The 19,275-nt window shown below is 31.9% G+C and overlaps 1 protein-coding gene across 11 annotated transcripts in view; it reads right to left on the bottom strand.

Moving 5' to 3' along the window:
* Positions 1–19,275, bottom strand: part of ZNF280D (zinc finger protein 280D) — a 124,987-nt gene that overhangs the window by 89,675 nt on the left and 16,037 nt on the right. For 8 of the 11 annotated variants that reach the window (XR_005985249.1, XM_041738459.1, XM_041738541.1 and 5 more), the window contains exons 2-7: positions 17,920–17,965; positions 17,739–17,807; positions 13,760–13,906; positions 10,943–11,008; positions 10,699–10,838; positions 2,681–2,798 (exon numbers count right to left, since the gene is read on the bottom strand). Coding sequence is in view for 10 of the 11 variants with exons in the window: in XM_041738459.1 (XP_041594393.1) it covers positions 2,681–2,798; positions 10,699–10,838; positions 10,943–11,008; positions 13,760–13,906; positions 17,739–17,766 (499 nt within the window). In the remaining variant the exon portion in view is untranslated. The remainder of the gene's footprint in view (positions 1–2,680; positions 2,799–10,698; positions 10,839–10,942; positions 11,009–13,759; positions 13,907–17,738; positions 17,808–17,919; positions 17,966–19,275) is intronic. The other 3 variants (XM_041738469.1, XM_041738487.1, XM_041738477.1) reach the window with 3 other exon arrangements.

Here is a 19,275-nt window from a genome sequence, read left to right as displayed (position 1 = left end):
CTTTTGTAAAATAAGTTATAATGCCTTATTTCACAAAGCTGTTTTAAGATCAAATAAGATAATATATTTAAAGCATTCAACACGATATTTGACACAAAGTATTTAGTAATAAACGACAACCATTATCATTACTAAAAAAATATTTTGTATCTTAACTTACTTTTAAAAAGCACCCACACAACACCTGGCACATAGAAAGCATTCAACAATAAATGACAGCTATTATCATTACTAACAAAATATTTTATATCTTAACCTACTTTAGAGGAAAAAAATTATTCTAATAGATTCACCCATCAGCTTTTTAGTATGGGGAAACATGCCAGACAAATAGAGTGTTATATTAGTTCATACTGTGAAATAACATAAAAATGATTTTTTCCCCATCTTCGAGACACATGATTTTTTTTAAAGATTTTATTTATTCATGAGAGAGAGAGAGAGAGAAACAGGCAGAGGCAGAAGCAGGCTCCATGCAGGCAGCCTGATATAGGACTTGATCCTGGGTTTCCAGGATCACACCCTAGGCTGAAGGCAGGCACTAAACCACTGAGCCACCCAGGAATCCCCAAGACACATGATTATTGATATTGGTACTTGGAAAAGATTTGTGTAATCACAGTAGCATTCTTGTGAGATGCTTAAGTAACTTGAAAAACGAACGCTGGTATTTTGATTAAGCATTTGCATATAATAGGCTGGACAGTAGAAACAGAGTTTCATACTATAAGAACTTTTTAACATAAGAAATAAAATCACTCTGCATTTAAGAGTTTAATTTACTTATTTTTAAAGATTTTATTTATTGACTTGAGAGAACAGAGAGAGCACGTGCACACAACTGGGGGGAGGGGCTGAGGGAGAGAGAGAAGCAGACTCCCCACTGAGCAGGGAGCCCAATACAGGGCTTGTTCCCAGCACCTTGGAGTCACAACCTGAGCCCAAGGCAGATGCTTAACCTACTGAGCCACTTGGTAATCCACTCAGGTACCCCCATTTAAGAGTTTTAAATTCTGACCCTTTATTTATTCATGTCATCTTTGGTTTGTATTGTTTTCTACACTGAACAGCTTTCTCTCTATCAGTAAAAATCCTTTTGAGAACAAGCTTAAATCCAGTCTTCTTCAAGTATCTGTGACCATTGGATAGTGGTCAGTTAATGCTATTGACTATAAAGCACATATTATCAATCATACCAACTGCTGTCAAGTCCTTTAAAGTTCATAATGCATTTTCACATTTTATCTTATTTGTGCCTCAGAAAGCCCTGACTAAAGTGGAGCGAGAATTAAAATTTTATCTCCCAATGGCTGACTCCAGGTCTGGAGTATGAATGCATTAATAAGAAAAATAAAATCTCCTTTTAATAATATAAGAAGACTAAAGTGTAAAGACTTGATGAAGACTACAAAAATCTTAATAGCAGTTCAAATCTGTGTCTTCTCATCCTACTTGCTGCTCAGGCTAATGTTTCTCTCTGCAGCAGAAAACTTGGGAGGTAGAGCAGGAGTCATTGCCCCTACTCACAAGAAGTTTCAAGAATTCAGACTTTTTCTATTAACAAAGTCCTTCTGTTTAGTAAAACCAACCTTAAGACAACAATCATTGCCCTTGTTTCTTACCTATTTTACTAACTAGATTTTTATAAGTATGTAAGTGACACCCAAAGAAGTGAACATCAACTAAATGTTATCTAAATGGAAAACGATTTATGCACTAATATTACAATAAAGAATCAGAGGAGGGTTTGGTAGATTCTCCACACTGATTTGTTAGTAAATAATCTAAAAAGTCCCCCCAAAATCTTGTTTATTTCTATTTTGTCAAATATTTAAAATATACGAAAACAGCAAATATACAAAGCAATTTGTATACAATATATTGTATACAAATATACAAATTACCTCGATTACTGGGAATTTTCAGTTAGATGAAATTCTTTCATAGCATGGCTAATGAAGAACTATGTTTCAGTATACAAAGAACTTTAACTCTAACAAGGAAATTTCATATTCCTCCAATGGGCATTTACTGAATGTTGGCTATATACAAACTTATTGTGCCACTTTATAAAAGCACTCTATTGTCATACATAACTACAATATCTAAAGCCTTTACTGAATATACATTATTCTAATTAGGAAATCAATTGTAACCATATACTTTTTCACATTAGTTATAGAAATGAATTAATACTGTTTTTAACAGATGTAGGATATCAAAGATTTCTATAACTTAGAGAAATTATTTAAGATTTTTCAGCACATTTTTAGTTCCAATTGAGAACAAACTCAAAGCTGGTTAGCAAGAAAAAATAAAACATCTTATTGGTTTTTTTTAAATATATATTTTTTAACTTAAATTCAATTAATTAATATGGAGAGAATTTTAGTTTCAGGGATAGAGTTCAGAGATTCATAAATCTTATGTAATAGCCAGTGCTAATTACATCATGTGCCCTCCTTAATGTCCATCTCATTATTAAATAAGATTTTATTTAAAAATCACCCAAGGGAGAAAAAAATCACCCAAGAAAGGCATTTAAGAACTATTAACACCATTCCACTGTACAATATATGAAAGCTTAACATGAAGGCATGAACTTGAAAACAGAAAGTCAATTCCATATATATTTATAAAGTTTCTTCTTACAGTTTTTTTTAAAAGTGCTAAAACCAACCTGGTATAGAAAGTGTTGGTCCCCCTTGGTAATGTGATGATCCTGTATCCTGGGTCAAGTCAAACAGTAACTCTGAAGAATTATTAGACACAACTCGCGAGGAGTTTGTTATATAACCCTGTTAAAATATTTCAAAGGAAGAATATTACATTTACTCAATACAGTGACAATTATTTTGTTTCATAAACTTTTATAAATGTAAATATAAGTGTATGTCAATATTATAAGAACAGCTTTTGATGACTCAGTAATTAATAAGTTATAAAACGCAGAGGTAATTATTACTATCCGTCAAAATTATCATCTACTAAAACTGAAAGCAAGCCCTTACTTACAGCTCTTACTTACTTAGGTAAAACTAGCCAATTAAAACAGGGCAAATTCCAGTGTTTTTTTTTTTTTTTAAGATGAAAGAAACATATATGCCTATTTTTTTACCCAATTTATTTTTTAAAGATTTTATTTATTTATTTATCCATGAGAGACATAGAGAGAGAGGCAGAGACACAGGCAGAGAAAAAGCAGGCTCCAAGCAGGGAGCCCGACATGGGACTCGATCCCAGGTCGCCAAGATCACGCCCTGGGCTGAAGGCGGTGCTAAACTGCAGAGCCACCCGGGCTGCCCCATGTATAGCTATTTAAAATGAGCAAGATTGATACACTTTAGACGGCTACTAAAATGGAGTATTCCCATCAAAGAGCAAACCGTAAAATTTAGCAAAATCTTTGGGTAAAAGGAAAAAAAATAGGAAAACATACTGACATAAACTTAAAAGCTTCTGAATCTCTATAACACCACAGATGAAATATCAGGGAAAAGAAATTAGGAATCAATCTGCAGTACTGTGTATCAGGATTCGGGATGAACGTAGCATATGGTTTGAGTTTTAGAATCATCTTTATTGGAGAAATTTATAAGGCAAGGGTCAGGAAAAGAAGAAGGGGTTCTCCTCTCCACTCTTCCTGCTATTCCACAGAAAGCCATGCAAGATTCGAGTAATGTCCCATCTCATAAGGCAAATATGAAAGCTGCATGGCCAACAGGGGAAACCCAAATATGAAAGCCAGGTAAACAGGGGTTAGAATTGAAGCTATTTATATGAATAATCTGAGACAGCTGCTATACTCCTGGAAGCCTTAGGGCTTAAGGGAAGTTTTAGCCTTTCCATCAGGAGAAAAGATAGTCCCAGCTAGTAGGATAATCTCAAGAAGAGAGGAGTGAGAAGTATGAAATGAATGATAATGTGGTCAAGAAGTAGGTAGTATGAATTTATGTTACCACACATAGATATTTAACATAATTACAAAAAGTATGATCATTTTAGGGATATATATTCCAATACTATTATATATTAAATTTACTGACATACACACTCAAAAAATTACCTTTAATGCTATTTTTAAAAGACCATCATTGTAGAGTAAGCACTCAGAGTGAATTGTAGACCATTTTGTACATCATAATATACAACAAGCAAAAGTTTTAGAATTAACAATGCTGAAAAATTAAAAGGGTTTAAAAAGTCGCTTTAAGAGAAAAATGGGCAAAGGATATAAACTGAGACACTTCAAAAGCAAAATACAAATTATCAACATGTATAAAAAAACTTTTTTCAAACATAATAGTCAAAGAAATGCAAATAAACACAATGGCAATTTTTAACTACTGAATTTGCATGATTTTAAAGATCATAATACGTAATACAAAATTAATTGGCCACTCCTCTTAAAAGTATTCAAGTCATGAAAGAAAAAGAGTAACTATAGAAAAATGAGATTAAGAAGAAAAAAACTGCCAGCAAAGCGTGATCCTGATGGGATCCTGGGAATGAAAAATGATGGTAATGGAAAAACTGGTAAAGTTCGATAAAGGCTTGAGGTTTACTTAATGTTAATTACCTGATTAGGATACATAAGATGTTAGCATTAGGGGAAACTAGGTTAGGCATACATGAGAACTCTTTGTATTATTTTTTTGGTAAGTTAGCTTGAAATAAAAATTTAAAAATTAAAAAGTAATGATAACGTTCACTATTGGCAAAGTAGAGAGGTTATATTTTGGTATAACTTTTATGCTTGAAAATGTTGGCAGTGGCTATCAAAGGCTTTAAAGAAGTTCATATCCTTTGGTCCAATCATTCCACTTTAAAAGTTTATAATAAAGAAATGAAGTGTTTAATATGAATTATTTTTAATAACAAAAAATTAAAACCTCTATGTCTAACAAAAGAATGGTTAAATAAATTATAATAGACTAGCATGCAACCACTACTACTGTTTTTGAGAAATATCCAATGACATAATCCCAGTAGATTGCTCAGAACAGACAGAAAAGACAAATACATATTGGAATATATAGTATGCTCCTGACTTATATATTCTATACTATGTCTGCAGGGGGTAGGGAAAATCAAAATATAGTATGTACCTTTCCCTCTAAATCTCTTTCCAAAATACATTAAAGATAGAAACATAAAGGTTTTATTTGGTTTGTGCTTATTAACTGAGGGATAATTAAGTTTTCAGAATTTTGGTTTGCTACTAACTTTTCTATTGACATCAATTTGTTAAGTTATGGAAACAAAATGAATGGAGTCAAAGGTATAAACTTTCAATTACGAAATAAATTAGTCATGGGAATGTATAGAATAATGTATTACATATTTGAAAGTTGCTAAGAGTGTAATCTTACAATTTCTCATCACAAGAAAAAAAAAATCTGTAACTACAGATGGTGATAGATGTTAACTAGATTGTAGCGAACATTTTACAATATATAATAATATCATTATCTTGTACACCTGAAATTAACATAATGTTCAATGTCAATTATACCTCAGTAATAAATTTTTCAAATTTTAAAAAGAGAGGAGTGGATCCCTGGGTGGCTCAGTGGTTTAGCGCCTGCCTTCGGCCCAGGGCATGATCCTGGAGTTCCAGGATCAAGTCCTACATTGGGCTCCCTGCATGCAGCCTGCTTCTCCCTCTGCCTGTGTCTCTGCCTCTATCTCTCTCTGTCTCTCATGAATAAATAAAAAAATCTTTAAATATATATATATAATCTTTTTTAAAAAATAAAAATAAAAAATATTTAAAAAAATAAAAATGAAAAATAAAAAATAAAAAGAGATGAGCTTTCCTCACCACACTCTGCACACAATGCAGAATAATAAATAAAATATCAAAATAAATAAATAAATAAATAAATAAATAAATAAATAAAATATCAAATAAATAAGTAAATAAATCGTTGTTTAAACCAAAAGGAAGTTATGGAAACAGGTATTGAAATAACTCAAAACACTTCTAGAATTTGAGGACTACCAAGGCAAAATCTGCACTTGAACTTTAACATGTAAAATAAAAAATCAATAATGCTGTATGACTTCAGTGTAACCTAGCACAACCTTATTTCAGAATATTATCTCCAAATATTTGCACTTAAAAATGGAAAATATTCACTTCTATTTTTATATTTTATATTTTTAAAGAAATATGAAGTTATAACTCTAAAACACTTTTTAGGAAACAACTCTGGTTAATTAAGCTCCACAATTTGAGAGAGCAGGCATATATTATTCAACAATAACTGGTTAAAATAATTCTCCAGCAGGGAGAATATAAAAAGTTCAGAAAGACATCAAATATAATAGTAAGGGTAGAATAAACACTAAACTGGGATTCAGAAGACCAGCACATTTAACTGTATACCTTGGCAAGTCACCTTTGAGCTTCAAGTTATTCACCTTTCAAACTGAAATAATGGCCACAATTGTGTTTTAAATGTACTTGTACTTCATGATACATATGTGTATTAAATCAAATAGTTGTCACATTACAAATTAAAACCTTATACTCTATTTTATAAATAGGTAAACTAAGGTTAGGTGTGGTTATTGATGGAGCTGTAATTAGAAACCAGAACCTGACTGATTCCAAAGCTATACCCTTGAACTGGATCACATTGACTTTATTATAAGTAATAATAATATATCCCTGCTATCTGTAAGAGGTCTGAAAGAGATGTTGAAGTATAGAGATATTCCATGAAAAAGTAAACACACATATACACACACAACATAAGATGAAAAACTATAATTATAATTTATTAAAAGCAGTGGCTTCAAAATTCAGAGTAAATTCCCTTAAATAGGAATCTTAATTCATCCTAGAATATATCCATCATTCTTAACTTTGCACACTAGAATCACTTGGACAGTTTTTTACAATATGCCACCCAGGACCCACCCAAACCAACTGGCACAACCTCTCCTTTTAAAAATTTACCAAGATTGAAAAATACCAATTGAGGTGTTTTGACTGAAACTATACCCAGAGAAATAAACATCAGTTAGAGAAAGCTCTATTTCTAACTTTTAACACCAAAGACACCACCCTTCCCTTTGCTGTTTTTGTTTTTTTCTCACTGGGTCCAATGCTGGAAAGATTTTTATTTATCAAGCTGAATTAAACAGTAAAGTTCCCTTTTCCAGTTTTCATTCCTGCAAAAGCCATAACTTATGAAAAGTACACGGAGTTAATTTGATTCCAACTAATAGCAAAAAATCTTTACATTTTAGGTAGCTTCCCATCTTTTAAAATATTAGGAATAACCTGCAGAATCTTAGGATCCAAAACTGAGAATCAGTGGTCTGGGTAAAAGCTCTCTTTTTAGAAATGAAGGAAACGAGGCTCAGAGAGGTTTCAACAATTCTTATTAACAAGGTTGAATCAGTACTTAAGTCTCTTACTTCAATTTAAGTTTTTTAAACTACTGGTCCAGGGCTTATATCACTATTTTTTATTATTTCAGATAGTAATTATCTCAAGTAATAACAACTCAAGGAGAGAGAAACATTTGTCTAAACATTTCTTTTATTTTAGGACATATAACATCTTCAAAATAGAAGTGGGAGTTGAATTTACTTAGCCATAGATTTAAATACTACAGCCTTCCTTTTGTTACATAAATTAAAGTAACTCTTCAATGAAAAATAACACCCCAAAATATCAATTTTTAGTGCTAAAAGATCTGTAGATTGCCTAATAGTAATATGATATGAAATATAGGAAAAATGGATTATTCCTACAAAAATATTTGGATTCAATCCTAGTTTTGAACTTGAATATTTGCAAGAAAATTTACAGGTGCTATCGTACACAATAGGGAATTACTGTCAAAAGAACAAAAATTTTCATTAAAATTCATGATTTCTCTAAAGCCAATGCTAAATTGCTTACAATAAGCATGAAAAAACCACTGAGTTAATTAAATTCCAATTAATAGCAAATAATCTTTACATTTTGGGTAACTTTTTATTTTAGTACTCTAACTCCTTGGTTTCAGGACCCCTTTACACATTTAAAAGTTATGGAGCACCCAAAACAGTTTTTTTTTATTTGGGTTCTATCTGTTGATATTTACACCATGTTAGAAATTAAAACAGAGAAATTTTTTAAAATATTTATTTATTTAAAGTAACAATAAACCCATTACAGATTAACATAAATAACATTTTTATGAAAAGTGACTATCTTGCAAACACAAAGAAATTAGTGAATAAGAGTGGTACTGTTTTACATTTTTGAAAATCTCTTTAATGTCCAGCTTAATCAAAAACCATTGCAGTTTCATATCTGCTTCTGCTTTCAATCTGATAGGACATATTTTGTTTGAAAAATATAGAGAAAATTTGACTTTATAAAGATCTATAGTTTAAAAAGGGAGTAGTAGTATTTTAATAGCACTTTAGGATAACTATGGATGTACTTCTTTGATACTACATCAAAATTCAACAGCTGGTATTTTCTTAAAGGTTTACTGCAATGTGGCATCTGATTCCTAATTACTAGACTTTCTGTACTTTGTTAAAATTCATTGGTCTATCTCATACCTGCATGATTTTGTAACATCATGCACTGGTTTATTTCGAAAATACTGGTTTCTTTGGATTATGCTAATCTTCCAAATGTTGACAGAATTCATTAAATATGAAAAAATTGCATTTGTTAATTGCACCACCAAGCAGAAAAGTCTTTCAGTACTGGGAAGCTGTCAACATCATAGTGGCAGACAGTTTTCCAAAATTCTAATTTGTGCTTGAAAGCTCAATTTTATAATTGGCAAGAAATGCTATCAGTAGTTTTCCTTTAAGTGTGCACTTTGTTCAGTTTTAAGGAAATGTCTGTCAAATAACCAGGACTGAATTATGTATGTAAAACAGAGTCTAAATGGCCTCCATGATCCCCACCCTCTGGTGTTCATGTCCTGTATGATTCCCTCTCTTTCAGTGTGGGCAAGACATTTGACTTGCTTCTAACCAACAAAATGCAGGATTACAGGATATACATGATTTTGTGTACATGATTATATTACATAAGATCATAATGTCATTCTGCTAAGGATTCTCTCTTTTGTGGTCTTTAAGTAAGAATCCATGCTGGGAAGACCCACGTGGCAAAGCCAGCCAAAAGCCAGTAAAATAGTGAGACTCTCAGTTTGACAACCCTTAAAAAATTGAATGTTGCCAATTACCATGAGAACTTGGAAGCAGATACTTCTCCAGTCAAGCTTCAGATGAGACTGCAACCTTAGAGTCCACATCTTGAATGTAGCCTTGTGAAACCCTGAAGCAGAGGATCCAGCTAAGCCATGACCTGACTCCTGACTTACAGAAACTATGAGATAATAAATGTGTGTAATTTTAAACCACTGTTTCTGGTAATATTGATACACAAAAATAAGTAATTCACCATTGTTTGAGTCATTCTTTCAAGTAAAAGTAGTCTTCTATTTTTAAAAAGTGGGTACTTTAGCTCACAATTCAATCAAACAAGTGCTTCTCCTCAAGATAACCATTAAATTTCTGACACAGAAGTGCTTTTGCATACTATCCATTTCATCATATAAAATATTTTTAAAAGATACATATTCCAAAGGTAGAGATTTAACAAAATTAATAACAATGCTAATACTTCACTATAGAAAACAAGTGTGAATATATTTTATTGGGAGTGCATGGTGGGTATGAATACAAAAGCTGCTCATACAGCTTGGTGCATTGTTTTTGTTTTTGTTTTTGTTTTTTGGTGCATTGTTTTGATCTATACTAAGGCACTAGCAATTTACCCACCAGAACTTCTGCATCATCAATGCCTATGTCAACATGGTGGAAAAGGCAAATAGTGTCTTTGTATTATTATGACAATAGTATTGACTTCCAAACCCATGAAAGAGTCTCAGGGGAACCCGAGGGGACTGAACACTACACACTGAAAACTGCTGCACTAAGGCAATGGTTCCATTTTAAGTAATATTTATACACACATATATATATGTATATAAATACATATAAATTATGGGTTACTCTGGATTTAAATCCCAGATCTATCATTTTGTCAGCTGTGTGACTTTGAATGAATAATTTAACCTCTGTGAGCCTCAATTTCCTCAACTATAAAACAGGGTTAATAATAATAGTGTATATTTCACAGGGACATTTAAGAATTAAATGACTAATTTATGTATAGCATTTAGAACAAAGTCTTACACAAAAATATCAACTCAATAAATATTAACTGTTACCATTAACTATTACTTTTTGTCAAGAGTTTTTTAAACTAAATTATGAAGACATGTTTTCTGAATAACTTCCTCTCAAAAGTTTTTCCAATTAAGAGCCAAGAATAATTGACCCAGTTTACAATCTTTACAATCTTAAATAGTTTGCCATTATGCAATAATCATTACACTTTTATTCATGTTTTGATAACACAATTTTCTATACTTTACCTATTTAAGCATGTTACCTGATTTAGGAACAAGCGGGATGGGTAGTTCCTGCAGTTATTACTCTGGGTACTGGCTAAGCTACCATAAAGATGGTGACATTTTTTTATTCTAATTATGTTTCTACTGGATACCTACCCATGACAATCCAGCATTTTAATTGGCATTGTTTAAACTATTAAGGAATATCCAATGTATCGCTGAGCTGTGTAATTTCAGAAACACTTACAGGTTTAGACAAAGGCTGAACAATAACAGAACTATCTGAAGATCTAGATTCAGGATGAAAATTTACTGGTGAGGCAGCCACTGGATTTGATGTTGGGTTCGTGTAGTGTTGACTTGTAGGCTTGAATGCAGCAGTAATACCTGTATTGAAAATTATACAAAACATTAAATATATTTTTATATAATCAATGATATCAAAATGCTTCACTTTCAAAATAAAATAGTAAAATAAAATAATACTGTACCTCGACTAAGTGCACCATTCTTTATTCCCCTTGAATATGAGCTGGGGTTTACTCTATTCAAAATATCTACAAAAAATTATATTTATTTTAAAATTTATTACTTGAATAAAATATATGCTAAGATAATAGAAATCATGAACTGAAAACAATCAAATAGATTCCTGGGAGTATATATGTTATTGTTAACCTAAGTATACAGTTAATCTGAAACATATATATCATCATCTACTAAAGAAATAAGATTCCTAGCCTTGTTTTATAGGATAAGAACCACCTTTCTAACTGTAACTCAAAATCCAAAAGCCAGAAGTAAAAGAATGATAAATCTGACCACAGAGAAGTCAAACTTTCTACAAAGTTTAATGGCAAAGAAACAGTCTACATAATTAGCAAAAATCTTCCAAAAATGTATGTATATACAACCTATAATTAGTGTATATATCTTTCTTTGAGTGTTTTTTCTTTCTTTGAGTGTTGACAGAGCTATACATAAACTCAAGTTCCTATCACTCAAAATCAAGCCCCTATTCTACCTTCATATCCCATTCATACCTTCCTTGAAAGTATCATAATGAGGGATCTCACTGGATTATCTGCAGCATTAATATTGAGTTCTAAAAAGGGAAAAACTAGCAGAGATTGCAAACTAAAATATTGTTTATCGGAGTATTTCATAACTTAAGAGGATTCAAATCTATAAGTATACCAGAAGTCAATCTGAGTCTAATAGAACTTTTGGGTCCTGATTCTGCCATGCATGTAAACTCTGTAACTCCTAGATTATTTGGTAGTCAAACTAAAATTGGGAAGAGTGGAGATTTCCCAAAAATTGCTGGCTACAAAAGGTAAAAGCACAAACAAGTACCAAACCTCATAAAAATTGCCTTTTCCTCACAGTAAAAAAAGAACCAGATCCCATAAAATAACTCTACAAAGTAAAGGGCCACACAAAAGTAGGATTGTTTTCTGACAATGGCAATGCAGTGCTCTATACCTAAGCACAATCTATGTCCTACAGAATAAAAGCCTGCTCAAACAACTTGACACCATTTTCATTCAGAAATTCAAGATTAAGTATTACTCAAACCATCAAAGAACTATTGGCTAAAATACTTTTAAGTGGCTGTATTCTACCAAACACAGGTTTTGCCCTCCTTTCTAGCAGTTCTATACAAACTCTTAACTCATATTCCATATATTACAATATTTTATGGCTTGCACATAAACAATAAATTCACTTAAACTCTGCATCTTAACAGTCCAGAAACGAATTTTTACTGGGGTCAGTCTCCTTTTTGACAGAATTATCTTAAAACTAATATACACTGTTTTAGTTGAATACTGTTAACAGTCTTCTACAATTGGTATAATTCAATTTGATCTTTGTTACTTTTTCAATAAGAGAATTTGAATAACTATTTTATAATATGGTAATATTTCAGTATAAAATGATCACAATGAATAGAAATAGTAATTAAGAGAATATATAATTATGTTCCACTATCATCAACAAGCATGCCATCAAAGGGAGGTGGGCGGGGGGTGGGGTGACTGGGTGACGGGCACTGAGGGGGGCACTTGGCGGGATGAGCACTGGGTGTTAAGCTAAATGTTGGCAAATTAAACTCCAATTAAAAAAAATTTTTAATTAAATTAATTTTTTTAAAAAAACAAGCATGCCATCATGCCTAGTTCAATTTATAATTGAAGTGGTATTCCACTTAGAACCTAAGAGATTATCAATCTGCTACAGGAAATGGTAGTGAGAATTTAATTGGTTAACTGATTCTCCCTCTGATAAAACTGAATAGAGGTGCCATTCCAAGTGTAGAAGCAAGAGAACAAAAAACCAGGCTTTAGAAAATTTAATAGTAGTCTCTTATTCACACTTTTAAGCACTGCCTTGGTAAGAAAACTATTACACTGGTCATATTCTTTGGCAAACTCACCTGGCTTAAACAAGCAAACAAATAAACATGTACATGCAATGGGAAATGATCTATTTTCTCTTTCTCTCCTAAAATTTGTTATTTCTCTGTATTTTTTTATGTTCTTGTGTGGACAATTTAGAAAGTGTCTTTGGTCTTTGCTTTTAACATTCTAATAACATCAAATCCAACTACTCTAACTAAAATCTAATAATCCGCAAAAGTACCAAGTATTCTGCTAGAAAGCCATAAAAGATTTAAGTATTAACTAACTGCTACATCTTCCCAAGTACAGTGGCTGTAGACAGTGATCTTCTCTTTCATGAATAAAAATGTGAGTTGGTGGAAGATGAATGTGGTCAGAAGCTGCAGTCCTTGTTGGCACTCAGGCTAGAGACTGCAATTATTCCCTGCATATACATTTTGTAGCAATGTATGGATGACACTGCAGTTGCCTGGATGTCTCAGATAGGAGTCTATCTGAGACTAAAACTTATTTAGTATATTGTGACATTTGAAGGAAAGTATTCTAACCTCTTCCATTTCTCTAGTTCTAGGTTTAAGTAGGAAAAAAATAAACAGATAAACATTACTTTTGGCTCCACTAAAAATTATGATTTCCAATTTTAGAGACCTCCAATGATACCAACTAATCTTAGTCTATTTCTTTTCCTCATATCTAATATTTTAACCTCTTAGCTCTCTCCTCAAGTTCCCAATCATGTCCTCACCCTGATTCTTCAATTCTTACTCACCTCTCACCAAATCTTTCATCTCTAACTTCTTACAGAGGAACAAGGATATAAAGCACCTTATAAGGCAGTTCACAAGTTTTTCCATTAAAAACAATATTTTATAAAAACTGGCTCCACTAACAGTAAGTGCTTACTTGAAATTGCTGGTTTTGAACTTGATATCTCTCCAACAAAGATTGGCTCATCATCATCATCATCCTCAACCTCTTTTACTTTCTTCTGCCATGGTTCTAACTCTTCTTCTTCACATTCCATAAAGAGTTCTGCCATTTTTGAATTATCTAATTTTCAAAAGAAGAGAAGCAAACCTTATTTTCCAAAAGAAAAATACATTAAAAAATTTACAGTATATTTAAGATCTACTTTAATAGCCCTAATAGCAATTTGTGATTTGATATTTGTAGTTAGTGCATGGCAGCAACAGTGAGAAACTTAGAGCTCACTTTCTAAGATATAAACTAATACATTTAGATAAAAAGATAATGGTTAAAAAAAAAAAAAGATAATGGTTGACAGGTTTATTTACATGAAACAGTCAAAATGAGTTCCAGTCATATGCCTAGAATATAATTTTATTACAAAAAGGATTACACCTGGGGGAAAGAGTATTAATAAAGGGGAGATAAACTAAGAATAAGAGGCAGCTCATAGGAGATATATTAAAAAAACTGAATCAAATTCAGTAATTACAGGCATAAAGCAGGGATGAGGTGCTAGACTAAAATAAGGGAATAAAGTGAGACTTTTTCCAGCCAGGGCAAATTAGACATTTCTTATCTAAAGAAACAGATCAAAGAACATGCAGTAAATATGAACATACACCACCTAGAAGTTCTGACCAAGCACAGAGCTCCTAGGAAGAATGTAAATATTAATGAACAAGTACCAAAAATTTCAGGAAAACCTCATTTTAGGTCAAATCAATAAAAAAGATAAAGAATCCTATGAAAAAGAGATAATGCAGAGTAAGAAAAATATTAAAAAAAATATAATTAGTATCTTTAGAGATATTAGATAAGAATGTTATAAAATATTCAGAAAACAGGGATCCCTGGGTGGCGCAGCGGTTTGGCGCCTGCCTTTGGCCCAGGGCGCGATCCTGGAGACCCGGGATCGAATCCCACGTCAGGCTCCCGGTGCATGGAGCCTGCTTCTCCCTCTGCCTGTATCTCTGCCTCTCTCTCTCTCTCTGTGTGACTATCATAAATAAATTTAAAAAAAATTTAAAAAAAAATATTCAGAAAACAAAAAATATAACAATATGATAGCCAAAATTTTTTAATTTGGTTTTTTAAAATATCAAAATATCCCCAGAGGTGGAACTAAGAGAAAAAGAGAAAAACACACACACACAAACACAGGTATAAACTAAATAGAGAAGAGGACACAAGGTTGCTAGAAAACCAATTTCAAAGTAAAACATTCACCTAAAAAAATTTACAGAAAGAGAATAAAAAAAAAAATCAGAAAGTAGGTTATTAAAGAAATAATACAAGAAAACTTCCTAGATTGAAAAACAGATCTCTAGGTTGTAAGGCCTCACTCTCGGTACATAGCACAATGAGATCAAGAAAAAGGTGAGATTGAGACATATCATCATGAAATTTCAGAGCAAAAGAGATAAAGAGAATATCTCAGATCTATGGGGTGGGGGTTTTGGGGGGGGAAGTGGGAAGAACCATTCATATACAAAAGGTCAAGAATAATAAGAAGTATAGAATAATACTTTAGCAGAAGACAGTAAATAATACTTAAATAATTTTTTACCAAAATTATTTTTTAATAATTATTTACCCAAACTTTCATCAAGTGTGAGAATAAAGAATAGCAACATCATACAAGATTTACTTCTCACGTAACTTTTCTCAGGAATCGACTACAGAATCCATAAAAATATATGAGACTTAACTAAGAAAGAAGACGACACAGGAATATAGAAAACACAGTATTCAATACAATACAAAGTCCCAGGACAATAGTTGTTCAGCAGACCAGAAAACCACCAGTCCAAACTAGATTAGAACAGTACTTCAGGAGGAAATGTCTCTAGGACACCAAAGAGAAGATGACTAAAATGTTGTTTTAGATTACCTGAAAAGTTTTACTGTGTAGAAAACTGAATTGAGAGGCACGTGTGGGAAGACGTGCCTACAGATTTTAATACAACACAGAAAATGAAAAAACATAAAAAGCATTAATTGCTGGATAAATGAGAAAAAAGAAAGAAAGGAAAGCAGAGAGGATGGGAGAGAAGGGTAAATATGTGTATTATATGTATAAGAGCATATTAAAAGCATCAGTGAAGAGCATTTATTATAGTCATAATGAATACATCGACTATGGATTAAATCAAATATTGAGATATTATATTGGAAGATAGTTGGAGGGAAGGAAGGGGTAGCTCTAAGAAAGCAAAAACCCTCATGATAGAACATTATTAGAAAATGGTTAAACCTGATTATGCAACAGACAGCACAACATAAATGCATATATGCACATAAGCACTCTAAGAAACTATCGTTAAGCCACTTAAAGCTTTTTCAGATTGACTTTTTAAACTATGTGCATATATTGCTTTAAGTTAAAATGGAAAGAAAAAAGGTGGAAAGGAAGAGGGGAAGAAGAGAAACAGTACTGAAGGCCTAAACTAACGTAGTAACAGCAAAGATGGATATAAGTGGATATAACTAGATATACAGAATGAGATGGGGGAGTGGTCTATTTAAAACAAAAAAACCCTCCAGCGTTCAAGTTTGATAACATCTTTCATTTATCATTTAAATATAGTCATTTCTAAGGGTAAGTTTTTATCATATTAAAATAATAGCACTTCTACTTTTAACTAAAAATTAGGACAATGTTCTACCGGTTTGTAAAAGATACTAACTGAACCAATGCTTTGGAGATGGCATACAAAGGAAATACCATATCAAATTAAGAGCTATTCTTTTATAAATTTTTAAATTTTTTCCTTTATATAAAACTATGTCACAAATTATTTTCTATCTTAACATTATTTAAATATTAATAGTCCATCTACCAAAAAAGGGGCTTCCCATTTTCCCAAATGTCATGAACATCATGAACTCCTTTCTAAACTATATTGTTTTATTAATCATACAGAATTCTCCAAGCCAAATGATTAAAAATATTATTACATGTCCCAAAACCAAGCAGTTCTTTGAAGTATACTTCCTTCTAAACACTAGATAGGCAGTAGGCACATAGTATATAACAATCTATGGACTAGGAAACTAAGTGGTTAGGCAATGTCTAATTTTTAAAAATCAGGGGAACTCATGGTATATGGATAATAAAAGTTTCCAATTAGTTTGTTATGGGCTGAACTATGTTTTTCCAATATTCATATGTTAAAGTCCTCACCATCAGTACCTCACAATATTACTTTATTTGGAGACAGGGTCTTTAAAGAGGTGATAAGGTTAAAATGAAGTTACTAGGGTAAGTGCTAATTCAGTAAAAGGTAAGTTCAGGACACGGATACATGCTTGGAGGTAAGACCATCTAAAGATATAGGAAGCATATGGCCATCTATAAGCCAAAGAGAGGCCTGGTACAGATCCTAGGTAGGAATCAACCCTACCAACATTTTCATCTAGTCCCCAAAACTGTGAGAAATTCTGAAATAAATTTCTGTTATTTAAGCCATCCAGTCTATGGTACTCCTTTATAGAAGCTTAGCAAACAATACAAAGGTCTTCCTCATTCTTCTTAGGACCCTGACACTATCAATACATCCAGGATATACTGTTGAGGAAAAAAAAAAAAAAAAAAAAAACTTTAAAGATACATAACAGTTTTATACTTTTTAGAAATAATTATTTTTTGTCTATGCATAAAAGAAACATAGGTAATTATGTATACCAAATTAATACAAATCACTGGGCATAAGAAGAAAAAACACTTCATTCCTACTTTACTCAGTTTTTAATTTACATTGTTTCTTATGTGAGCATTTGTTACTCTAATAACTTTAAGGCTTTTTTTGCCTTTTAGAAAATGTGCCTACCTCTCCTTCTCTCTACTGAAGCAAATTTATCAGTACAAAAGCCACATATGTATACTAGTATCAGTTGTGGCAGCAACACTTACTTTTTGGCTGAAAAGGGTTGTCGCCCATCAAGTTGCAGAGTTGACTTTCTGTAAATTGTCACCTAAGTACTGACACATGATATCAGTCAATTTTATGAGTCACGTTAAGTAAAGCCAAATATTGAAACATGAAACTTGGGGTTCAGAAATTCTTGGATCTAATTTTGATCTCGAAACTCACCATGTGACTCCAGACAAGAAAGCAATTTATATCTCAGTTTTCCTTCCTATAAAATAAAGATACCTAGTATTAGAATGGATCTCATTAAATTAAATGTACATATTTGAATTTTTTTCCTATGAAAAGCTCAATTTTTAAGTTTGATATGTCTGACAGACTTGCAACTCACTTTATATAATTTTTTCATTCTTGAATGAACCCAAATTTAGTAAATAAAACGTTGACTCTAATAAGCACTCACTACTTGGAAGAAGTCCGAATTATTAACTTACAAATAATTTTTTGAAGTATCCTTTTGTAAAAATGAGTAATCACTTCATGATGTATTGTTTTAGTAAGTGAATTTTCAAATATAAGTGATGCTAATCTTTAACTGTAATCTATTCACATTTCAGATATAAATGTAACTATTTCCACAAGAAAATATAACTTTGAGCCCGACAACCACTTCCGAGTCTTTTCACAGAACAACATGATTGGGTATTACTAAAAAAAAAAAAAAAAAAAGAAAGAAAGAAAAGAAAATATAACTTTGAATAAATTTTTTTAATTTTATTTTTGTTTTTTAATCAAAGATATTAAAAGGGAAAGAAAATGAATTGGACATATTTCATCACAGAATAATTCATTCAAAAATAACTACTCATTGGGGTGCTTGGTTGGTTTCATCAGAAGAGCATACGACTCTTGTTCTCAGGGTTGTGGGTTTGAGCCCCAGGCTGGGTATAGATTATTAAAGAAATAAATAAGCCTAAAAAATATAACTATTCAGATAACATGCTAAGTTCTAGGGAAAAAAAAAAAAAAGATGAATCAGTCACAGTCCTTGCCTTCAGAAATTTATAATCTAATAGATCTATATTTTTTGGGGATTTAAAAACTGCTAGTAGAATAAAAATTATCAAAAAGAAATTTTAATTCATTTATTTAAAACAAGAATTATTCTGGATTCCCACACATGTAACAGCATAAGTTGCACAAAATTTATAAATTTTTAAAGTAAGTTTTAGTTATAAAGCAAAAAAAGATAAAAACTAGATAGTAGAAACCATAAAATACTACAATGCACACTCATTCAATCTTTATATTTCTCTTATCCTCAGCCAATTTTCCTGAGTTTTAGTTTCCCAATTTATTTGGATACATTAATCCACACGGAAAAATAACTATTAACCTCAGAAGTTACTCTTGTAAATGTTTTAGCTACTATCACAAGACTCTAATGAATCTTTTTTAAAAAAAAAAGATTGATTGATTGAGACGGAGAATATGAGTGGAAGGGAGGCAGAGGGAGAGAGGGGCAGAAAGAATCCTCAAGCTGACTCCCCTGCTGAGCACAGAGCCTCACACGAGGCT

The sequence above is a fragment of the Vulpes lagopus genome, chromosome 2 (genome assembly GCF_018345385.1).
Source record: "Vulpes lagopus strain Blue_001 chromosome 2, ASM1834538v1, whole genome shotgun sequence".
In the NCBI taxonomy this organism is placed as follows: Eukaryota; Metazoa; Chordata; class Mammalia; order Carnivora; family Canidae; genus Vulpes; species Vulpes lagopus.
This window is presented reverse-complemented; position numbering and strand designations above follow the sequence as displayed.